The 26,111-nt window shown below is 42.8% G+C and overlaps 1 protein-coding gene across 1 annotated transcript in view; it reads left to right on the forward strand.

Moving 5' to 3' along the window:
* Nucleotides 1–26,111, forward strand: part of Grin2a (glutamate ionotropic receptor NMDA type subunit 2A) — a 410,670-nt gene that overhangs the window by 372,982 nt on the left and 11,577 nt on the right. The window contains exon 12 of the mRNA XM_036198178.1: nt 2,444–2,631. Within this exon, the coding sequence (XP_036054071.1) occupies nt 2,444–2,631 (188 nt within the window). The remainder of the gene's footprint in view (nt 1–2,443; nt 2,632–26,111) is intronic.

Genomic DNA, 26,111 nt, shown 5'->3' on the forward strand with positions numbered 1-26,111 from the left:
GCCACCTCCAATTTTCATGCCTTTTCCTGTTACCACTGCATTTGATTAGGGTTGTTTGCATGAGCATGGGTTGGGGACATTTACTTGACCATGGACAACTTTCCAGTGACTACACTACTGAGGAATATAAATCCCCACCCTTGTGATGGATTGTTGGCAGGCCAGTCTTATGGGAGGGCTGTACAAGAAGCCACCACTGCTGTGAGTTCTTGAGACCTCACGTCTTTTGCAGCTCTCCACCCATTATCCCTGCTGTTCCCATATAGCTGGCCTTGCAGAAAGGCTGCACCTGATTATCTGGGCAGCTCTGGTTTGCCTGTATCCCTGGCTACACCCAGCTTCCTGCTGGTACTCCTGCTTTGATTATCTGATCCCTTTTGACAAGACCAGAGATTAATACCTAGTGTTTGGGATACAAGTTCTGGAGTCTTTCTATAAGTTAGATAAGCCCTGCAGGGTGGTCTCACCTGTAATCATTACAAAAAAAATAAAAAAGCAGGAAAAAATGGAAATGATGAACCTACCTATAAAGCTTGCAAATTTGTATTCCCACAAGGAGTCCTCCTGCAGCTGCCTCTGAGAATGCAGCCTGCTACATCTTCTCCTGCCACTTTTATTTTTCTTTGCTTAAATGTTTTATGTTTCCTCCTTAGAGAAAGAAAGACAACGAAGTAGAGACCATGGTAGGAAGTTGAATAATCTCTGATGTATTTTTCCTACCTGTTTTAGAATGGAAACATCCATTCCTGCACTCCAGAGTAACAGTTTTGGCCCTTTCAGATAACTTCAAATTGTTGAAATTATGTGTATACTCACTAATAGGGTCCTAGGTAATTAGTGGGTTCAGCCACATCATTCATAAGATGCCGTGATGCTTGCCATTGGGAGATGGTGAGTGTGGGGGTGTCACACAGGGCTTCTGAATCGATGATTGTGGTCTCAGTTTTGAACTTCATGGAGATTCCAAGGATGTGCCCCATGTAAAAATCTCCAGAGCAAGTCAAAGCATAGATGCAATATTGCAATAAACGTAAACTTATCAGAAGAAAACACTATTTTATTGATATGGAGATGTGTTTGGCATGTGTGAAATGAGAAAAGAAATCACTCTGTTATGTGCCTTGGTGTAACCCATTGAGGGATGAAATACAGGAGGTAAACTACATTGGATGGACAGACAGGTCTTGTAAGGAAGTTTCAGTGGAACAGAACTGGGCTTGTTCATGCTGTATTATCAGATTATTTGGAAACTCTGCACTTTCTTGGGTTTCCCTGATAAAGCAGCCTGAACTAACAGATTTAAACAACAGAAATTTGCTGTCCTAAAGTTATGAAGTTTCAGAGTTTGGTAGCAGGGTGTTGGCAGGGCTGTGCTGCCTCTGAGAAGGAGATAGAAAGGTCTGTTTTAGAGGTCTCATTGTTCACAGGTACCATTGTTCCTAGCTGTATAAATATTGTCTTTCTATAAGGCAAACTCCAGTGTGTGTGTGTGTGTGTGTGTGTGTGTGTGTGTGTGTGTGTGTGAGAGAGAGAGAGAGAGAGAGAGAGAGAGAGAGAGAGAGAGAGAGAGAGAGAGAGAGAGAGATACTGGATGGATTAGGGGCCCATTCAGTATGATGTTATCTTAACTAGTCACATTCACAATGACTGAATTTCAAAACAGATCATATACTGAGAGTTTGGGACTTCAAAATTATTTTTTGAATGGAAAGAGGGACAATTAATCCACAACACCCCACCACAGCCAAGTCCCAGTTGCACACAAGAACACAGCTCACAAAGCCTCAACTGTTCATCTTGTCCTTACATAAAAAGTTTTCCTATCCCCTGAACATGAGAGAGAGTATGTATGTGTATATTGATGGAGGTAACCTCATAGCTACAGACTATGGGTTATAGAATTTTGAAACTTATTTAATCAGTTACATAATTTTAATCCTATCTTAATACCTTTCTATATTATTTGAGTTTTTAAATGTTCCTGTGTAATGATTTTGTAACACAAACACAAATGTATTCATGTAAGTCTTTAAAACAAAAAGGCCTCGTTCCTGATTAATTCCTCTTCACTGCTTGCATACCACTGCCCAGTTCTACTTTCCTTTAGTGGTTCATGGTGTTCCGAAGCAAACCTTTTAAACAGGCCACCATTTCCCCACTGCTGGGAGGTGCTAAGGACAAACACTTAGCAAACAAAAAACCTGCCTGTTTACTCACTTGGGTATATGGATTCTTCGTGTCTTAATTTAGCTGCCTCTTGTAAGTTGAAAAGGAAAGGTTTTGGCTTTTATCTCCTCATTAAAAATAGATCCTTTTATGACAAGGGGCTGGAGCAACCATGAGTCACCATCTCCACTGTGTGAGCGCTGGAGTTGGCTGGGGGTGCAGGGCCCTGAGATGGCACCTGGCCACCCCATGACTCCCTGGTGTCTTGTCATTTCAGGAAGTTGGACGCTTTCATCTATGATGCAGCCGTCTTGAATTACAAAGCTGGGAGGGATGAAGGCTGTAAACTGGTGACCATTGGGAGTGGGTACATCTTTGCTACCACTGGCTACGGAATTGCTCTCCAGAAGGGCTCACCCTGGAAGAGGCAGATCGACCTGGCTCTGCTCCAGTTTGTTGGTGATGGTAAGTAAGACCCTGAGGAACCTTGTACTTGACAAGGTGAGACGCAGAATGAAAGATGTCAACAAATCCCTTAAAATACCCAGGCAGTCCTCTTGTACTTCAGCATGCAGATTTGAGGGGCCCCAAGGATAGGCTAGGTTCAGGACAGTGGCTGTACAGCATTACATAACCCGGCTGCCGGGTGAGTCAGCTTTTCATGGCTATGACAAAATACCCAGGCTGAGCAACTTAAAGGAGAAAACGAGTATTTTGACTTGTGGTTCCGGAGGTCTCCCTCTATGGCCAGTTGCTTTTAGGCCTGGAGAGGAGTAGTGCATTGTGAGGAAAACTTATGGTAGAGGGAAGCTGCTGAGCCTGTGATAACCAAGATGTGGCAGTGGGGGCAGGACAATGTTCAGCCTTCAAGGGCATGTCTCCAGTGACCCACTTCTGATAGGTCTTGTGCCTTAACGTTTTCCATCATATCCCAGTAGCCAATTAACTTATGAATCTGTAAATTGGTTGATATAGTCAAACATGATATTGAAATGAGCAAAGATTTACGCACATGTTGGTGTGGGTTTGAATGGAGTTTGTAGTTCTTTGTAGCTTTCCTTCTTTCTTAGCTCACAAAATTAAATCCTTAATTTTTACAGGACCATCAAACATTCTAAATGTGTTTTCTATTTACCTCTCAAATGAGGGCATCTGAGTCTCAGGATTCCCTCCCGGGCATTTGTTTCTTCCTCGGATCACTGGTCATGTTCTTTGCTGTGTAGCTGTGATTTGTGGCTATGTTGGTTAGCTGTTGCTGTGAAGTCTCAGAGGCATACAACAAGATGCCTTTACTCTTCTGATGGGAGTGCAAATGGAGTGGACAAGCCTGGATTCAGGGTTGGATGAGTTTGATGGAGACGAAGTCAATGAGTCAATGACCTTTGCCACATGCATGTTGGTTATGGGCCTCAGGCAGGCTGTTACTCGTCACCTGGAAGAAGGTATTTTCTTCACATGTGAAGCACTTCTCTATGTAGGGACATGTTATGTTCCTGCTTGGTTCCATGGTTGTCTTCCAATATTCTCCTATCCAAAACAAGTCAGATGGCAAATCTCAAACCCAACATATTGGATGTATAGTCCTTTATGGGAAGACAAAGGATAGGGGATGAACACTGTGATAACATTGGAAGTTTGTTGACAATTTTTCCACTCCTCCTCACAGGCTGACTACATCCCCATAGAACCCTGAGCATAACAGGCAATTGGTCAATGAAGGCTTGAGTGCATAAAGACATATATGGACGAATGCTTGGTGTCAGGATATATTTCATTTGACAGAAAATGTTTAAATGTGATGGGTGTCTGTCGAATGAGAAAGCTTTAATTCTAGCTCTGTTTGTGGTTGTTGTCACTCTTGGAGTGTCTGTTAGGAAACTGTTCACATCTTTAGAAAACAGCGTATGTCAATCAATGTAGTTGATGCACTATATATATTCTCTAGTTTATCATCAGAAGCACCTCTTTAAACCCTGTTTTACAAAGGTGGAAACTGAAGTTCAGGGGGCTTGGAACTTCCCTTGCTGATAGGTGGTGATATCTCAACTTCAGGGAATTTAATCTAGAAAGAATTCAGTTAAGCAAGAATCCTGTTTTTTTTATTTTTCTAAGATGTCTGGAAAAGTTGATTGATTGGACACTTGATGTTAATAGGCACTCCAGGAAGAAGTGATTCAGTGCATAACTGAACTAAATCTGTTTGCTGTTCTTACAAATACTTCTGTGAAATTACCTCTCTTAGCCTCAGTTACTCATTTGTGTATAAGTACAGATATATTTACATAATAAGAATGGGAAATGAAATGAGGGGATATATGTAAAGACCTTAGCTTAGCACAGAATCTGTAGCATAATATGGTTTAGAAATATAAGCTGTCAACCTAATCTTCTCTCTATTATCATCATCATCATCATCATCATCATTTTTTTATAATATAATCATCTCAGTCACTAAAACCAAAATATTCTTCTTTAGCATTGTCATCATCACCACCACTATTAACAAAAACAACATCAGCATCACCACCCATCAATGTCCTCATCATTATCACTATCACCATCCCCACCATTACTCCCCTACCATCTTCACCAACAATAACACCATCATTATCATCATCACCACACCACCACCACCGCCACCACCACCATCATAATTCTAATTGCATCAGCACCCACAGCATAATCACCAACACTTTCATCCTCATTATTATTACCACCATCATTGCTACCATCAACATCATCAGCCTCCAAATAATTATCACCACACCTACATGGTCATTTCCATTGCCACCATCATCTACCCCCAGAATTAGTATCAGAAACATCAGCATCATGGGACCATTGGTTCCCATAATCATCATCACCATTGACGTCACTGTAATCACATGTTTTATCATGTTCATTTTTACCACCACCGCTATCACTATCTTTCTCCTTCTCAACATGTTCTTATCCCTCATGCACCATCACTATTCATGCATGATGTTCATGTTCAGTGCATTTCAGTCAGTGATATATTAGCAATAATACAGTTAGGTTACATTCCAGAAACAGCATTGTGGTGCTGAACAGGGACCATCTTCCCTGCCACATTTCAAGATGCTCACATATAGAGCATTGAGTTGTTATAGATAGTTTATGTCCTGGCTGGAGATGCTTACATATAGAGCACTGACTTCTTATAGATAGTTTATGTCCTGGTTCATCACTTTCCCAGTTACACTGCTGGGCTTGGGAAATGTATCTTTTCAGCTTCATCTTCAGAGGCCATCTGGAAGCAAAGCCATGGGAGAGAAAATGACGTTGCTCCAGGGGGCATCTTAAGATAATCTTCCCGGAAAGCCTTGTCCAATTCTGAATGTCTCTCTAGGAGTAAATACATGAATTAACACAGCTGCTTAAATATTTCACTTATCTTATGCAGTTTCAGCAGGATTAATTATGCTCTAAAATTAGACCTGTAAAGAGCACAGTGCCAAGCAGTACCTAATTATTATTCATCCCTTAGAATGGAGTGTTTATCTCTTGTTATAGAGTAGCTCCAGTGGACGATTATGAGTCTAATGAGTGTCAAAAGTATAAAAAAATTTACTAATGGGCTGTGTAAATATAACCTCTGAGTGAAGTGTTTGGTTATAGGAAGACCTCTTACATAAAATCTACCAGTCACCTCCTTAGGAAGAAAGCTACTAATCTATGTCTAGAGATGCACAGTATCCCAGTTAGGTCTTGGTTTCATTCTCTTGTCTGTCCATGTCCCCTTTGGGTCAGTGGGATGCACTATAGGATCTTTAGTTCCTAGGTCAAAAAGCTCCTAAGTGACATTTGGTCCCATCAGTACCAACACTGAACATTTATTGAGGAATATCATTGCTTATTCAAGACAAGATATAATTGTCTTTTCTTCAAGGTACTCACAGGTGGCTCACAATGTATACATTTAAATATGTAAATTTAAAATAGAAACATATTTATAAAAATTCATCTGTGAAAATGTATGCAAAATGTGTAGGCTATACCTATAGGCACATTTTATTAGACATCTTAGATAGACAAGAGACTCATCAAACATCTACAAAGCACTAGATTTTCATGAGAATGAATGGAAAGAGTAAGTCATAAAGAAACAGAGCAGTGAGATTTTAGAGACAGAATAGAACAGACTAGTGTTCATAGGCTTCTCAATGATGCACTGACTCAGCAACTACTAAATTTCTGTGGCACTTGGTATCTACCTGGAACCTGAAAGATGACATAATTGACCACAGAAGCTCACTGAGCCTGGCAATTAAGAATGGCATTTCTGGCTTCAAAGTGGAGGTGAACAGGGTCCTCTTAGTGCTTATATGGCTCATGAGTTTTGTGATTTTCATCATGATTCTGGGATTTGGAGGGACAAGGGATATTATAGTGGCCAAGCCCTCTGGTATACAAAGGCTAGTAAACAAGACATTGAGAGGCCAGACCCGATGACACACGCCTGCAATCCTAGCCATGAGGATGCTGAAACAAGAAGAAAGGAAGCAAGGGCTTGGTGTGTAGCACAGTGGCGGCACATCTACAAACATGCATGAGACCATGGGGTCTGTTCTCAAGAAAACCAAGAAAGAAGCATCACGGGAATGAGAGTCCATATTATTTGTGAGCAAATGGTGCTTAGAACATGGAAGAGACCTGTTGTTCAACCCCTGGGTGGCCCAGCATCATACCAAGTACATCATATATACCCCAATAACACTATAGAATGTTCCAGAGTACATCTTATCTATGCCTTTGCAGTATAGGAAAGTGAGGCTCAGACTTCAAAAAGAAAAGATTTCATTTGAGAAGGCCTGAGATTTGGCATTATCATCTCCTAAGTAGTAATACTGTGGCCAACACCTTGTATAGATTATTATACTCAACCAAAATTATTTACACATTATGATCCTATTGCCTTTAAAATAGTGTTCTCAACCTGTGGGTCATGACCCCCAAAGACCATCAGAAAACACATATATTTGCATTATGACTCATAGCAGTAGCAAAATTACAGTTATGAAGTGGCAATGAAATAATATTGTGGCTGGGGTCACCACAGCATGAGGAACTGGGTTAAAGGGTCACAGCATCAGGAAGGTTGAGAACCACTGCTTTAGAATATCTTGACGGGGCTGGAAAGATAGCTTACTGGTAATGCTGCTCGTGCAGAAGACCTGAGTTCGCTTCCCAGCATTCATGTTCTGCAGCTCACAACCACCTGTAATTCCAGGTCCAATGAATCTGATGCCCTCTTCTGGCTGCTGCTGACACACATAAGCAGCATGTGCACATATTCACACAGAAACACACATAAATAAAAATAAAATATTCTGGCCACAGAGCCAGCTCACCTTCACTAACAGGACTTTTTTCCCCCAGAAATATTTAATGTTTATCTATACTTGTCTGCACTTTGCTCTGTTTTCAGATTTGTGGAATTCCATTTAAACTCAGAAGTGTGTTACTTGTCCCCAGTATACACTAAGTCCACTAAATAAATGAAAATAAAAATACTAATAATCACATTAATATATCATCATAGGTTTTTAACACATTATTTATATAGCATACTCTATTGTAGTATGCCATATTTAGGTACATAAATTTTATATACAAAATACTTGGAAGATATGACACATTTCTGTTGTTTATGTATTTGTATAAATAAGGCCTGGGGAATAGCTCATCAATAAAGTCCATGGTGAACAGGCATAGAATCTGAATTTAATCCCTAGTGCTCATGTAAAATTCCAGTCAAGGTGGCATGAGCTTATGATCCCAGTGCTGTGAGGGTACAGAGATGCAGAGCCTACAGCTCAATAACAAGTCCTCCTAACCTAATTGGAGATCTCCAGGTCTCAATGAGAGAACCTATCTCAAAATACAATGTGGATGGCTCCTGAAGAACACTAAGGTTGAACTCTGTACCCACAAATGTGCACATACACCCTCATGTGCTTGTGAACCTATCTCCTCACAGGTATGAACATGCAAATACACGCACACACACACACACAAACAATAATATATAAATATTGTGACCAAATCAACGAAAATTTCTGGGACTCTCTAAGGCTTAAGGCTAGTTCATGATCCTTGTCATACTGTATTTAAGCTTTTCTGATAGTTGTCATCTATGAAATATTGAAATATATATATATATATAATTTCAATTAGATGGATGCACTGAACACCTCACACTTTTGTTTGGCAGTTTTATGGTAATTGTTTTAAAGGTTCATCCAGATTTTACACAATTTGAGGGGACCACAGCTATGTTCTGTATTAGTAATTCAAATTAGATTGCTATAGGGTTCCACAGCAATTGGGCCCTAGAGTTTGGGGCAACATTAACACAGCATATTGATGCTCACAAATCTTGAAGTAGGTAAGGTAACAGGGAAGGGAAGTGGGTTGAATGGACCATTTCCTGCCTCTAAGTCAGTGGTTCTCAACCTTCCCAATACTGCCATCCTTTAGCACAGTTCCTCATGTTGTGGTGACCCCAGCCATAAAATTATTATTACTTCATAACTGTAATTTTGTTAGTGTTATGAATCATAATGTAAATCTCTGATAAGCAGTGTATCTGCTATGCGACCCCTGGGGGGTCATGACCCATGGGTTGAGAACCACTGCTCTAAGTGGTTCACTGTTGATAACCTCATTCCTTGTTCATCAGCTTTTCCTTTGAAGGACATGGTGGGGTGCTTTTGACAGATAGGGACTCCCTGCTGCCAGCTGGAGTGCAAAGTGTTCCTGTAACTGGAGATGTTCTTTTTGTAGCTAATTAGGACTTTCATAAATTGCTCTGGGCCACTGGATGAGCCGCTAATATCTTCAACACTGCCCCAATCCAGCTTCCAAGCTTAATTTCCATGGGTGGAGCTGGACACCCTGCCATGTGGCTGGTAATGACCACGCATGCCTCCATTCTGAGGAATAGCACAGAGGTCTTTTCAGGCTGTCGCCTTGGCTGGCTCAGAAGGACATGGCTGTGTGAACAAAGGTGGTCCCTGTATATCCTCCACCCTAACTGCTCTCCCAACACATCTAAAATCCTGCCCTTTGGATTTTTAGGCAAGCGTAGACTCTTTGATGCTGCCCTCTTGAAAAGGGAGTTCCTTTTACTTTCTTCTGACTGTTTCTTGGTTTGAATGTGGCCTGTCCTTCAGTCTTCTGCTCCCCATAGAGACCCCCTAAGGCAGGTGCCAGTCCTTGCAACTTGCTGAGCTCTGCGCTCACAGCATCCTGTGGGACTCAGCAGTGCAAGCCAAGCAAGAGAGAAGTGATGAAGGCTCTGTAATTTCCTAGCCCTGGAACCTGAGTAAATTAATTTTTCTGAGTTCCAATTTCCTCATCTTTAAATCTGAGTTGTTTAAAGGTTAAAAGTTAAAATGAGTATAAACTAATCAGTGAGTCAATACTCATGTTTAAAAGGACAATTTTAAGTTGCTTTATTCAAGACAAATAAAAACAGCTTACCAAAATCCATGGACATGCCAAAGCAGTATAGAGAGGAAGTTTGTAGCAACAAATGCTGACATTTTAAGAAGTAGGAGCTGGGGGTGGCAACGTGGCAAGAATGCTTGTGCAAGCGTGAGGACCTGGGTTATAACACCCGGCACCCACAGAAATGTCTTGGTGAAGCAGCGCTTAAGCTTGTAACCCAAGTCTGGGGTGGAAAATAGATATAGCAGGATCAGAGGTTCTTGTGGTATGCAAGCACACACACACACACACACACACACACACACACACACACACACAGTGATCTCAGACAAACCAGCTCAGTGCCTGGCATCCACTTGACATGCTCTTGTTTGGGGCCTCTCCGTGTTCTCTGGCCCTGTGAAGAGATCTGATTCAGAGTCCCTTGAGGGTGGATCACATTCAAGTCCATGTCTGTTGTGCTTCCCTTTCTTCCCCTGGACTCACAGACGACCTCTGCACAACAGATGCTCAGTTCAAACCCATTCAGTGAGCTGGCAGTATTGCAGATATGTTTGTAGGGCTTATTTGGTCTTTCAGATATCTCCTCTGATCAATGAGTATTTTTTTTCAAGGAAAGAAATTAGATGCCCATATTATTCATAGTTCTATGACCAACACCTGACAACAAGAAACTTCAGGAAAGAAAGATTTATGTTGGCTTGTGGTTCAAGAGGAGATAATCCACAGTGGCAGGGAAAGCCTGGTGCCAGGCAGTTCAATAGAGCGAGGGTGTGTGGCAGCTTGCTCTCATGTAAGTGTCCCAGGAAACAGAACAATCTGAAGGCTGAGGCAGGGTTTGGTCAAAACCCGAGTCACACAGTACTGAGTAAATTCATTTCTTTGAGTACCGGTTTCCTCATCTTTAAATCAGAATTGTTTAAAGATTAAATGTTCAAATAAGTGTAAACTAGCCTACTTTCCTTCACTTAGGTTCCTCCTCTTCAAGGACCTACAACCACCCACAGTGGGGCCACCAACCAGGAACCACATTTCAAGCACCCAAGCTTATGAATATCTTATGTTCAAACTATAACAAGTAGTTGTAAGGAGAGGGATGTGGGAGGTAATCAATGGACCACAGTTCAATGTCACAGTCCTCTGGAATCCCTGTATTCACTGTAAGGCAGGAACAGTTCTCAATTGTTTTATCTGTGTACAATAGTGTCAAATTTCCCTAGTTTATTTCATCTTCCCAACACAATTATCTTGATGTACAGAATCAGCAAGGTGACATGTTGCTTGGCTTTTATGACAAAAGAGGATTATCAATTACTGACATTTGTCTCACACCTGGGACCCTAAAGCCAAGAAAGACAAGGTCTGGCCTTACCTATGGTTGTATGGGAGTGGCAGAATTTAGACTACAACCAGGATTTCTTGCCTTCTAGGCCAAACATGTCCCAAACAAAACATGGGGAAAAGAAGTCATGTAGTGACCTTCTTGCCTTGTTACTTTGGAGGAGGACTTGGTGTGTGTGACAGGAGCCGGGGGTCAGGGGCACAGCTGGCATCGCAGTTTGCAGCAGCCAGCAGCCCAGTTAGGATCAAGGAATGACCAGTATAAAGGGCAGTGCTGTTTCACGCCCCTTCCCTCCTAAGGCATAGTATGGACAGACAGAAGAGATGTGTGGACAGAGAGCCCATCTGGCTCTTCTCAGGCAGTGCATCACTAATGGGGCAATAGGCAGGCACACACTGAGTCCTCAACACACACGTGTTTATGTTCTCCACCCCTCCCCTCCTCCTCTTTCATTTTTATGAGTCATTTCGATTCACCTCATTTCACAGCTTCCATGCAAACCTCCCACAACCACTTACCCCAGTCTCTGTCCCAAGGAAGGGTTCATGAGAACAAGCTGCTGTACCCCCCACCTTCGATTTCTGTTTTTACTTCACTGACGTATGGTTTTGTTCACTGCAAAGGCATCCTCAGAACAAGAGCTGGGAATGATATCTGCAGTTTCATTTTAGACTTTCAGCTAAACTGGGTCGAACTCCCACTGTGTTCTCTGCTGAATTCATTCCTGCAATCCCTAAGAATAAAAATGCACAAATGTTTCCTTCATAATTTCTCTGTGTGTGCACATATGCATGCGTTTGATATATTGTATCAACCAAGATGTGTTTTCCAAATTCTCTAACTTTAGACAGGGATCTGAGGGTGCCCACATAGCTAGCAACCATATAAGTCAGAACTCATGGTCTTTCGAGGCAGCTGGAAACTGGGAACATACTGCTGAAACTTGTGCTTCCTCTGGGCTTGATCGGGTTAGGAAGTGCCTTGGCCAAGTCTTGCCACCGTCCGTTTGTAAAAATGAAGGACTATTGGTAGCAGGCTTACCTGTGCATTAGGTATTAGCCGTGGTATTTCTCACACTGCAAGAGCAGGACTGAACAGCTTCAGTGGAAACTCTGCCCTGCAGAGTTGTACACACTTATTCTTTAGCCTCTTACAGAATAAGTTTGATGACCCCTTGTTTGGATTTGTCTAAAGCCCATGTAAGGAGATAACGTGCAAACGAAGGATGGAGTGATGCATGGAGGGTGAGGAGGTGAAGGGAATCCAAAAACCTCTTCTCCACACTTAAGTAACTTACCAAAGAGCACAGGGAAAGAAGGTCAGAAACTCTAGAACAACCAGTTCTGTTAAAGGAAGTGGGTGTGTGTGTGGGGGGGGGGGGGATAAAGCGGAGAAAGAAGGGCCAGACAAGGGGGGGAAGGGAGGAGCGCACAGGTCCGTGATGGGGAAATAGAAAGTGAAAGAAAAAGAGGAGGGTGGCCAGGCCAACAGAGAACAGAAGAAAAAAGGGAATGGGAAAGAAGGACATGGAAAGAAAAAAAGCAGAGAAAGGGAGCCGCGGGGGAGGAGGACTGGAGAAAGATTTGCTGAGTGGCTACTTTATGTAATTTTTAGTTTGGGCATCCGCAAAGCAGGCTGGGTTTGTGCAAATGAGCAATTAGCTGTGTTGAAGATGAAAATGGAGCCTCAGAGCCATTCCCGACCCCGTCCTGGCTCTCGGCATGAACCATGGCTGATTCACTCTTGCCTGTGAGATGTGATCTGTGTCTTGCCCTGCCAGCAGTCCTTTCTGACACAGGTCCCCAGATAACCTGTGACACCCTGCAGCCTCAGCCTATTTAGAGATTTGTGCAAAAAAAAAGGATGGAGTAGGGACTGGAGTGTGAGAAGGTGCAGAAAACCTGAGATCCTTCGTGCACATTCACAGACACTGACAGTCACAGAGGGATCGCCGTGTGCCACCAAATCATTGAAGCCTCGTGTGCATTGGTTTGTTGAGTCCTTACAACAGAGTAACAAGGAAATTAACTAAGGTGTTCCAAACTATAGGGCTTCTACTAGCAGATCTGAGGGTGGGGCCTGTGTAAAGGGTTCTCAGGATCTCCGCTTTAACTGTTTTGTGTGGTATGACTGCTGTAACCCTCACATCTTAGGTTCTCGCCCAGGCTCAGTCCACTTTTTTCTTGCATGGTGGAATGGCATGTGTTACAGATGCTAACTTAGCAGCAGAGGTCCATGATGAGAAGAGTCTTGTGCCATCATTCTCTTCTCCATGGTGAAGGAGACTTGTCTGTGCCTCAGCCCTGGTGCCCTGGAAATAGACCCAGCCTAATTTTTGAGATCCTTCAAGCCTAGCAGTTTTGGGGAAACTCAGGAAATGAATTCGGCGAAGCAAGACATGAAAAGGAAGGAAGCAAGGACAGGATGTAATTAAGAGAAGTCTGATGTTTGGCCTGATACAGGTGTGCAGAGCTGCCTCTCCACATTCACAAAGGCCCATTTTGCTTGCCGGAATTTCTTGTTCCCCGCAGAGATCCTCAACAGTGCATAATCTGAAGCATTCTAGAATGTTATCATTGTTTGGTAAATGTGTTTTAATCAAATCGAGACTTCAAAGGCTGGAGTCACCATTTGGGCTGAACTGTGAAAATTACAAACTTTCTAATCCAGTTAGTGAGGACTAGATAGCACTGGCAAAGCACTCAGTTTTCCTTTACCCACCTGTTCATTCACTCACTCATTCGCTCTCCCCTCTAGTCATTCATTCAGTGGAGAATAACAGACGCTTTGAAGCTGGGTGGTGGAACCGAATGATGAAACAGTCCTGACCAGCTGCCTTTACTTATAAAGCTTCTTGGGAGCTGGCCCTGGCAATATAGGCCTGTAACCCCAGCTACTCAGGAGGGAATCACAAATGACAAGGCCTGACGAGGTTACAGAGTACACCCAACACCAGCTTTGGCAACCTATTGAGACACTGTCTCAAAATAAAAATCAAAAAGAGGCTCCAGATATAGATTAGAGGTTGGGCATGTGTCTAGCATGCAGGAGGCTCTGGGTTACTTCCTCAGTCCAGGGGGTGGCATGGAGTTTGGGCATTTTTTGTGTCTGAAAAAACTTTTAGATTCAACTATCTAATTTTCACTCTCCTGAGGCATTTTTATTTTCTCTGTGCTGGTTCAAATACCCAGTACTCAGAGTCACTTTCTGGAATAACAGCTTTTAACATTTGGAGACATCTCTTCTAATTGGCAAATTCAACAGGTCACTCAGCTGGGATCCCTGATGTCTAATCTTGGCCTGTAGTTTTCTCCACCCTTCTCCTCTCGAGGATCCCCATTGACTTACACTGAGATGCAGGTGATGGGGAAAACATGAGGAATGATGTCATAGGACCTCCAAGCATCAGCCCCAAAGCAACCATAATAAAGAATATAGGAGGCTGAGGGCAGGGCGTGAATAGAAGCAGCAGCCTTTAACGCTGTGCTTCCTCATTCAGAAAGAATCAAAATAGGCATGGGAATCTTCGCTGTTACCAAAGATTTTACTTTCTGTTATTGGCTATAACAGTGGTGTTGAAAATAATATAGGCTTGACTGAAGCTCCTCATTCAGTTGGAGAATGAGCCATTGATTGACTGAGGTCTAGAGCAGATTTTGAGAGAGACCATAAATAGTCAGATTCCTGACATGTATGGATGTAGTTTCATCAGAAGCCACCCAAGGTCATTATTGATGGATGGTAAGTTAACTGAGCTCAATTTTCTCATGTAAATCTCATTATTGTTCATGGTCAATATAGATAATGTTTGCATGCACACAAATTCATTTACATGTGAACAGGATCTTTGATTCTATAATCTATGTATCTACCTATCTATCATCTATTTATCTATCTATCTATTTATCTATCTATCTATCTATCTATCCATCTACTCAAAGAGGGAGTTGATAAATGACCATTTTAATGTCCTAGCCACTGAATCACTTTGACTGTTCTATGATCCTAAGCTGTACCCAAGACAAACTATTCCATTCGGAAACAGTGCTTCCAGAGAAGAGATCTGTCAGTTCTGAGCATACACTAGCAATAAAGGCCTTAATGGCTTCTTCATTGGCCTGTGACCAGATGGTACCATGAAAATTAGACTTGTTTATTTCCCTCCTAATTTTAACTAGAAACAGACTTGGAATAATAATGGAACAGTACTTACTTAGGAAACAGATAAAAATCCATAAATATCCAGAAGGGTCATTGACTTTCCCTCGGGAACTGAAACTCTTAGAATCTGCATCTGTGTGAGTTGCCTCTGCAAAATTCCCAACAGACCCTTTGATTTTCAGAATCCCAGTATCTGTTATCAGTCTGACAGACAACAGGGTTCACAAAAAGTCTGCAGCATCAAGCATGAGTTGACAAGCAGCGAATCATTTAAACAAGGAAAAGTCAAGTGTCAGGGGAACCATCCAAAGATGGAAATGAGACATGGTGGCTTGTTGATGACAGGATGGGAAACAGTGTACTCCGAGCCTTCCACTCCTCACTGTTCAAACACTCTCATTTGGAAAGGCAATGAGAGATAGATGGACAGATAGATATGAAAAACTACACAGATCTACTACCTTCACACTATTATTTCCAATTTGTATATTGCCTACTGGATCCTGTCACATGGAGTACATTTCTTTAAATAATTATTAATGACCTACACATTCAGGTATTTCTGTTTGCTGACTTTAAACATTTTTATGTATGTATATTCTCTGATAGCAACAGTTGTTTTAGTTTTGGGTGAAATACTTAACCAAGGCAACATCACCTGTTTTTGTTTGCTTGTTTTGTGCTACTGGGTGTTGCACACAATTCATGAGACTATCTCAGTAAAATAGTGAGTGCCCGGTAAGCTTAGGTGATGTATTTAGGATCTCCTTATACTGCAATTTATTCCAATCCACATGTATAAGGTTTGAAAATTTATTCATTTTTCTTATTATTCATTCTTTCATATATAAATACACCATTAGATCATATCCACATATGCCGGCTCACTGTTCCAATTCCTCCTAGACACCCTCTCACTTCTCTCTTCCATCTTCATACTTTGTCCTCCTCCTCCTTCTTCTTTTCTCTCCCTTTTATTGCCCACTTAGCTCAAGTGTTGCTGCCCTACACATGTGTGTAAGGTGCCATGCACTGGAGCCTGGGCAACCTACTGTGGACCACACAGATGAGGAAAACTGACCCTCCCTTCCACACTGGCCATCAACTGCCAGTGGCTCCTCCGCTAGGGCTGGAGCTTTGGGAGCCTCTTCCCCACTTCCCTGTGTGTGCTGGAATGGAGTCTAGCTTGATCTTGTTCAGGTCTCATCCCAGCAACTATAACTGTTGTGGTTCATGACTGCTCTGTGGTATCAGAAGACATTCATTATAGTGATCTTCTCCAACCTTCAGTTCTTAACAGTCTTTTCTCTCCTGAGTCGTGTGTGTGTGTGTGTGTGTGTGTGTGTGTGTGTGTGTGTGAGTGAGAGAGAGAGAGAGAGAGAGAGAGAGAGAGAGAGAGAGAGAGAGAGAGATAAACGTTCCATTAAGGATGAGCACTCCATAGCCACTTATTTTCCACATGGCCAGTTATGAGTCTCAGTTTCTTTGAATCAGTGTTCTACAGATTGTTCCCTCTTGCCCATTACACATAATGGCCACACGGCCACACCCACACATCACCTAGAACTCTGTGCTACCAGGGCAGAGTGGCACTTTAATAGCAGAGACCATATCACCATAAAGCTGCACATATTTACTAATTGGCTCTTTTCAAACCAAAGAGTTCTGATCTCTTGTTTACGTAATAAAAGTTAAGTGTGGTTGTTTTAAAATAACTCTAACAATAATGAATTTAACAAAATAGAGCACATTCCCCCTTTATCCTTAAACATTTCTCATTCTTTGTAAAGAAATCACACATTTAAAAAGGTTATGCTCTCTCTTAGGATGTTTGTTTTCTTATACTTTGTTTTTACTCTCTCCTCTTAATTCCTCAAATGAAAGGCTGGCTTGTACTTTGCTATGATGCTTGGTCTTTCTTACTTCTGGTCGGTTGAGAAATATGACATGCAGTCATTATATGGCACAAACCCCAAAGCCTCATTAACTTTTTTAAAATTTTTCTTTTTTTATGTTATAATTTAATTTAATTTTACATATCAGTCACGGATTCCCCTGTCCTCCCTCCTCCTGCCTCCTCCCCCCACTCTGCCTCCCCTCAGCCCACCCCCCATTCCCATCTCCTCCAGGCAGTGGGACTGGGACCTGTCCTTAGTGTATTATCTGGCTGTTTGGAGCCTGGGGCCTATGCAGGGACACTTTGCTCAACCTGGGTGAAGGGAGGAGGAGACTTGATCTGCCTCGACTCATTAACTTTTTTACATTTGTGCCACCCATTTAAGATGCTGAACACAACCCAGAAAGCTTCCTTAGGGCCAAGTCAGCCTGCATCCCCTCCCCCCAATAACTACCATTCTTCCCTCCATGGTTTGGAGTCAGGTTTACCTACTTCTGACCTTCAAATACAGGGTGGAATCAAACCACATACATGAGATTTTTAATTTCATGTTCTTCCTTTTTTTATTCATTATTTGGTAATTTCACATACATGTAATGTTAGATGGTGGCTACACACCCCTGCTCCCTGCTCCAGCTCCTCCTTCGTGCACTGATAACTGACTTTTCATTGGTATGTGGTATTGTATTGAACACAGTTTCTTCCGTGTACTTTTCAATGTTGCTGCTAATGGATCTTTGCATAGTTCTAGCTTGTTTCTGCCTTGACTATCCCTGTGCATTTCTCGGTGCACCATTCGCTTCCTAGCTTTGGAACTCTCAGTTGAGTGACATTGATGGTCACATAGCACACACACTAAGTGCTGGTAGATCTGTCCTGCCACCTTTCAGGAGATACACAACCAGTCACACTTCCACCAGCAATACCTGCTGCTCTTCCTGGGCATGAGTGGCCTGTGGCTGAGACAGAAAGTCCTAAGCACAGCTGAACTCCTAGTGTTTAGCTACATAGCTGAATATTGTCATCTGACCATAGCCCACAGGATGGAAACCTAGATTTCTTCCCCATCATTGACCTTAATATATTTGGTGACCTTGGCCCATAGGACATGGCCTCAGATCAGTGGGATGGGGACAGAGGATCACCATGTCCTCTTCCTGTTTTAGCCATGGATGGTACTGAAAACACATGTGGTACTTCCTGTGATGGGGCTGTTCCTTCCTTTCTGTCCTTAACCCTTTCTTTGTCTCCCTCAACATCTCTTTCGCTTCCTCCCCCTCCCCTCTCTTCTTCCCACTCTCTCAACCTCAATCCACAATGAATGAGTGCACCTGACACTCTTTGCACTGTCCTAGGCCATGGAGAATACCGATAAAATGGAAGTAGTCCATTTTACTTGTGGATTTTACAGTCCCAGGGAGCTTGTTGTCAACACTGCAATAAAAACAGAATTGAAAAGTAGTGAGGTCATTTTATTTGCTAAAAGAAAGGATATATTTCTTGACATGAAATATGAAATTACTGCTATCATTTCTTTTCTTACAGCTACAATCTTTTAAAACACTAAGACCCCTTAGTGATATTAAAATCCTCATGTCGTTACAGTGTGAGTCATAAGACTTTGAGGACATTGGATGGAGAAAATGTGCAATGTCAAAACATTACTGTGAATTCATTTGTGTTCCATATTTATATGCCTTTGAAGTTATATCAGGTTGACTGTCTATGTCTGTGCAAGCAGACTGGCTAAGGGGTACGAGAAAATCCTAGTCCATGGAGATGCTCATGGGCTTCCTGCAAGTTTTCTTCCAGGCTGTCAGTTGACAAAGTCCTCCATGTTCAAGCATGAGGATCTGATGTTCATCACAGAAGCCATGTGAAAAGCTAGGCATGTTGGCATGTATGTATTTGTAAAGCCTGGCATGGTAGTATATATGTGCTTGTAATCCCTGTGCTATGGCAGTGGAGAGTTACAGACCAGCCAGCATAGCCAAACTGGCAAGTTCCAGGTTCAGGGGGACGCCTTTTCTCAACAAGGACAACACAAGGTGGAGAGTAACTGAGGAACGGCGCCTGGTGTCAGCATCTCTGAGGTCAGCATCTGTCCCACTCATTGTATACACACACACACACACACACACACACACCTTTAGCCTCACTTTAGAGAAGTATTTCTCTCCAACTCCACCCTCTGATGGGAAATTTTGAACATGTACACTGTTGGATATTTCACAGACCTGCCCAACCCTCTCATCTTTTTTATTCAACTTCTCCAAGAAGATAAACACTGGAATCTGTGTGCATTTAAATGTTCTGAGTCCTGGTTGCAAAGTTGGTCACATGGTCTGTGAACCCCCAGCCAGATGGTGACAAGTATAGACCAATTTTGCAATAGTCAAGTTCCATCCCCAGAGCAGAAACCTCAATGAAAGGTGGTAGTTGAAGAATTTATGCCAAAGACATCTTGTCTCTGCATCTAACTGGGTACATTTAATCCGAGCCCTATTTTTATTTTAGTTTGTGACTTCTCAGCATGATGCAGAAATGGAATATTCTGACATTTCAATAAGGACTATTTATCTTCCAAATTCAGTCTACTGGTATCCACAATCTTGTACTATTTCTCATCATACCACCATCAAAGATATTTCTGCCTTTTTAGCAAATACCCAATGACCCTTTGAGTTCACAGGTTGAGAGGTCATGGGCTCCAGAATGTAATTCCCATGACCCACATTGCTTAGTTTTTATTTCTTTCTTATTTGTCAGATGTGATGGGTCAGGTTTGGGTTTAGGAGATTTATTCCCCCATCCCTGTATGTGTGCACATGTGTTTGTGGTATATACATGGTGGGAGAGGATGTACACATTCTGTCAAGCATATGTGTATATATTGGTGTCTTCCTCTATCACTCTACATCTTGTTTTCTGAAACAGGATTTCTTGCTAAATCTGAAGCTTGTCAGTTTGGCTAGATTGACCAGTTAGTCAAGAGTGGCTTGCTGGTCTAGGCCCCAAGAGCCTCTTGTCTCTGCCTTCTAGGACCAGGATCACAGGTGTGCACTGCTATATCTAGTGTTTCATATGGATGCTGGGGTCCAACCTCATGTCCTATATAGCAAGTACTTTAACAGCTAAGCCATCACTCAAGCCGTGCCCCTCCCCTTTGAGCCATCATCACTCTAGCCATGCCCCTCCCCTTTGAGACATCACTCAAGCCATGTCCCTCCCCTTTGAGCCATCATCACTCTAGCCATGCCCCTCCCCTTTGAGACATCACTCAAGCCGTGCCCCTCCCCTTTGAGCCATCATCACTCTAGCCATGCCCCTCCCCTTTGAGACATCACTCAAGCCATGTCCCTCCCCTTTGAGACATCACTCAAGCCATGCCCCTCCCCTTTGAGCCATCATTCTAGCCGTACCCTCCCTCCTTTCCTATTTAAAACTTAAGGGTTTGGAGTCACTACAAGGAAGAAAGGAACTTCAGTTTTTCACCTCTACATCTGAGAAGCTGCACTTGACCTACATGATTTTGAGTCTAGCATGTGTATTTAATGAGTAAGGCTGATGGTCAGGCACCACGCTGGCCTTACTCTGTTGATGACCACACATCCACAGACAGGCATCTTCCTTCCACATGCAGAGTCCCTGACTATGTAGGACCCGAACTTTTCCCATTCCTAGGACTGCAGCTACACCAAAGTCTGTTCTTGTTGAAAACACAAGTGTGTGTGGCTCTGTGCCCCAGATTTCACACAAAGAAAGCTGTTGCCTTGCCATTTTCAGTTCCAATTGGGCCTCTGAGAAGCTCAAGGTGTCCAAAGCCTTAGCAAGACATGAAACAAGATGGAATGGGGTCAGTTCCCCTTGTGGTGCTCAAGAAACCTAATGGGATCAGCAACAACATCATGCTGACGTCTTTGGGCTATAGATGGAAGCTGCTCCCCATGGGAACCACCATCTCCATGTCCAAAAGCTTTGATGGGACTGAGTCTGCCCTGAAAGCCAGTCCTCATTTCTGAGTTCCATAAACTGTTCCTAACCCTGTGCTTGCGGCTTCAGAGACCGGTCTCTTTGGGACTCTTGCTGGTTCTTAGATCTGTGCATCACAGAATAGACAAGAAGAGAAGACCCTTGCACCATCTGTGGTTAGTATGCTAAGATCTGCACTGTGTGTCAGGAATACCAGAAACATGAAACAAAAACCCCCTCTCTGAGTAAACATACCTACCCTTGATGAAGACATAGACACAATTATACTCTACTGTGGCCGTCTATGTGAAAGCAGAATCCAGGATGTCATGTTTGGAGAAAATGTGGTCTCTTCCTATATTAGCTACCTGTTTTAGCACTGTGATCAAATGCCTGACAAGTGGCAACTTATTGGAGGAAGGGTTTGTCTTGGCTCATGGTTCTGGGGGAAGCAGTTTATCATGGCGATGGAGCAGTCTCTTCCCTGGCTTTGCAATCTTTAATTCACACATTCCATCAGTTAGAAGGGTTGTGCTCCCAAGTGCCCACAATCAGGAAGCAGAGTAAACTAAATGCTGATGCTCCTTTCATTTTCTATTTATTTAGTCTATGGCCCCAGCCCATGGAGTGGTGTTGTCCACATTTAGGCCTGATCTCCCCTCCTCAAGTAATCCAATCTAGAAACCCTCTCACAGACACGCCCACGTGTGCTCAGACATGCAGCACAATACCCATAGCTGATGGTTACGGGTGATGGTGCCCCCGATGATATCCTACAGTGAATCCAGTCAGTTCACTCAAGTTTCTTCCAATGACAATTTATCCCTAATCAGGAGTTCCTGCTCTGCATGCTCTGGTTGCCTTTGAGCAAAGGACAGGACTCTAATAGAGATTATGTCACTGTGATAGATTTTTCTAGTAATCTTCTGCCATACTTCAGAATTGTCCATCAAATTTGAAGTTTGGATGAGGCACAACACACACACACACACACACACACACACACACACACACACACACACACACTTATTCCAGCTGGTCTTATATTTTGTGTGAAGAAACATTAGTTTCCTGTCAGGGGACTATAATTGGAGAAACATGGGTGGCAGCCAAAGCATCTTGAGCTACAAGGTCAGTGTTCACTGTGGAAAGTGTCCAGTGTTTTGCTGTTTCCAGGGTACCTGGAAGTCCTTGTGTTCTTTTAGCCCCTCTTTGGAGTCCCTTCATCCCCCCCCCAATTCCAACCCCTCCCTGATTCACAAACACTCTATGTTTCCCCTTGCCCCTAGCCTTATGAAAACCTACCTAATCTTACCATGACATAATTACGGATTTGCATGGCAGTCTTTTCTGGAGGATTCTTAGTTCATAGATGCCAAAACCGGCATGCTAGTTATTACTAAGTGAAAAATATACAAACCTTTAAAATGTGTGAATGAGTAATGAAAAAAAAAACCAACCATAAAGTCAGAAAACCCAAACATCTTTTCACATCATCCCTGCTGAGGATCAAGAACTTTGGTTAGAAAAAACAAAAACAAACAAACAAAAAAAGTAGATGTCTGCCTGTGAGGTTATACATGTGAGATGACTTTTTAAAAAAATGTATTTAGCACATTCTTAGGCCTGGGCAAAGACTGCAGGATAAAGGTTCAACATGGATTTTTTTTTTACACTGACCTCAGGGAAGACTTACTGGGAGGTGGGAAAACAGTCACATTGCTTGCTATAAATCCCTCCTGTAGCTACCCCCTTAGCTCACAGGTGGTCTTACAGAGTAGAGTGAATCTGAAAAGCAACTGCACTTACCTGGCAGTGTTGAGGACTTCCCCTGGTAATACTGACGTCCCCAGAAAGCACTGGGGACCCCCCCCCGAAGTGTGGAAGTGGTGAAGACTCCAGCCAGTAAGAGACTGATCCCTCTCACTTGGGGTAGTAGTCTTCTGGGAGCTGAGCCTCTTCCGGATTCTTGGATTTCCAGAATACACTAGTTAGAAGGGCACAGGAAGGCTTGTGTGGCCCACTCTACTCCCTGTCTTCCTCGACTTCATGTGGTAAGAATACTATCCCCAGAAACACTTGTGAGCCATTAACATGTGAGTAGCATGCAGGCATCATTTAATTCTAAGAAATCTCCTATGAACTCAATGACGCTGTGTTCCCACTTGGAAGATGTCTAAACTGGAATGCAAAAGGAAATCCCACAACTTGTCTACCTTAAATCTCAGCTGCAGATGGCAATGGTGATGGAACCAGCCACAGTATGTCAATATGAGGGTGATGAATTAGTTTAAAAAATAAATAAAAATAAATCATGACAGTACCAGAATATAGTAGCTTTAATATTTTAATAAATATATGTAATTTTGTTAAATAAAAAATGTGGACTAGGGAGATGGCTCAGCCTCTAATGTGCTAGGAAGGCACTTTGTGGGAACCTGAATGTGATTTCCAAAACCCATGTACACAGGACATCTGCCAGTGATGCCTGCACATGGCAATGCATCCCTAGAAGACTGAAATAAGAACCTTTGACATAGGTACAGTGTCCTATGGGTCACTGTCATCAGAGGTGTGAACAGAAGAGAGCCCTTGCTCCCACCAGTCTTCTCCTAGGAAGGGAGAAAATGGTGTGGTCTGGCCACAACCCAAACTTCCCCTGCTCCTGGGAGAATCTGGTCTCTGTCCTCCCAGCAAGAATGAGCCTCCTTCAGGAAACAGACTTAGCAATCCCAGTTGCCAGCACTGCTTCCTATGATAAAACTAACAATGCTGTAACCTCTTTGTAAGAGGTAAAAATGACAATGGGATGTATAATGCCAAGCTCTTCCTTATGAAAATGATATTCAATGCTTCAAACCAGCTCAGGGCTTCTTCACATCAGCTCAGGGCTTCACACCAGCTTGGGGATTCACACCAGCTCAGGGCTTCACACCAGCTCAGGGCTTCTTCACATCAGCTCAGGGCTTCACACCAGCTCAGAGCTTCTTCACATCAGCTCAGGGCTTCACACCAGCTCGGGGCTTCCTTACACCAGCTCAGGGCTTCCTCACAGTCAAGATTCACTCCCCAAACCACTGCAACACTCCCCATTTGTTCTGGCTTTCCATCTATTTATAAGTCAGGAAAACAGCAAAAAAGATCTGCACATTTCTGTAGTCCTGCACAATTTAAGCTTGGGGATACAAATTTAAAAAATAGAAACAGAAAATATGGATCTGATGCTTAGTATGTGCTATAGGCCATGAAAAATGCCAAAATCATAAAACATGGTCCCTGATCTCCCTCAAGGATATTATAATATACTCGAGCTGATTAAAAACAGAATAAGGAAGTATTTGAACCACAGTTCACTACACTAGGAAGAGGGCCACAGGCCGGAAGTATCTAACTGGAAAATGATTCTAATAGGCTGTAATTGGTGCTTTTGGAATCTGGGTTGGGCTCACCAAGTTGGCTTAATTCTAAAGAGAGGTGTGGTATGCTTGGGCAAAGGACAAAGACAAAAAGATTTTTGTACTTGCATCTTGAAAGGAATCAAGGCCATGTTTCTTTTAGCCAGACTCCCAGTGTCACTGGCTTACAAACCTGGCTCTTTTTGAGACAACACTAAAGAGAAGATATTCTGGGACTTGTATGAATCCTAGGGAGAAAGACCCATTTTTGTATGTGTGTCCTCACAAACTCAAGGTAGAGGAAACTCAACAACACATTGTGTTTTGGGAAGTGACATTAGTGGCTTTAGAAAGAGAGGAAGCAGTTATACAAGCCTCAAGGCTCATGGTAGACAGAGGGCTTTGGATGAGTCTGTCAGCGCTGGGTAGACAGGAGATAATATTCATCTTCCATGACCTTTTCAACTGTGTGTGGTGCTGGAGTATGTTGGAAGGGAAGGAGTTCAGCCAGGACAGCCCTTCTTGTCACTGTGTCCTCAATGCTGATTCACCAGAACTGCCATCTTGTGTGACAAACTTGCTGGGAGATAAAGTTCTTAATATTTTTTCCTCTCATAAATATGTATGTTTCCCTTCTTATGTACAACTTCTGAGACCTTCAATGAGTCATTTTGTCTATGAAAAGGAAACTGGGAAAATCTCTGTCCATCAAAGCAAAGAAAATGCAGGGAGGGTTTCCATCTGCTTGCTGCTGAGTGAGAAACTGGGCCGAGAAGCCTTGGAGCATCCACATGTGTATCACTAAATGATGCAATAATCACATTCAGTCTTTCCATACAAAAAATGAGTGCACTAAAAACTTCCGGAGCTGTGGTAGAAGGCAACTCCAAAACCATCTCTAGGGACACTTCTGTCACCCTGTGATCTTGGGGAGCTTATGATTCTTAGAGGGAGAATAACTCTGCAAAGGATTAACTCAGGATCAAAACATAGAAAGGTGTGCAGCAGTCAGTAGTTAATACTGAAGCCTGAAATTGGAAAAAGTGATAGGAGCATGCTTAGCCCCAGTTGGGGTATCTATATCATATACCACATCCCCTGCAAGGTTCAGAGAATATAAGGAAGAGGGACAGAAAGACAGAGCCAGAGGTCAGGGAAGATGGTTGCAACATGACAGGGCCATAGCATCCACAAACTCACAATAGCTACAGTTGCTGGGACAAGACCAATACAAGATCAAGCTAATCACCATTCCAGCATGGACAGGGGAGGGGCTCCCAAAGCCCTGCCCCTAGCAGAGGAGCTACTGGCAATTAATGGGCAATGGAGAAAGAAGAATCTGCTTTCGTCAGCAGTGTGGCCCATGGTAGGTCGCCAGTGCTCCAGGGGATGATGCACTATACCTGTGCATAAATTTATTAGACTCAGTGGGTTATTTAAAAATAAAAGTTGTGAGTCTTGGAGGTGAATGTAGGAGGTACCCGGGAGGAGCTGAAGGGGGTGAGTAGAGGGAGATACGATCTATGTACATTGTATGCGCATATAAAATCACCAAAGACTAAATAAAAAATTCGAGAGATTACAACTGTCACAAAGAAATCAACTACCATGAGTGAGATCACAGAGCAAACAGAATGAGAAGTCTAAGAATGATTCCCCTTGGCTATCGGCTTGAAATTGCTAAACTAGAACAGGTTTGAAAATC

This window comes from Onychomys torridus, chromosome 8, assembly GCF_903995425.1.
Source record: "Onychomys torridus chromosome 8, mOncTor1.1, whole genome shotgun sequence".
Classification (NCBI taxonomy): Eukaryota; Metazoa; Chordata; class Mammalia; order Rodentia; family Cricetidae; genus Onychomys; species Onychomys torridus.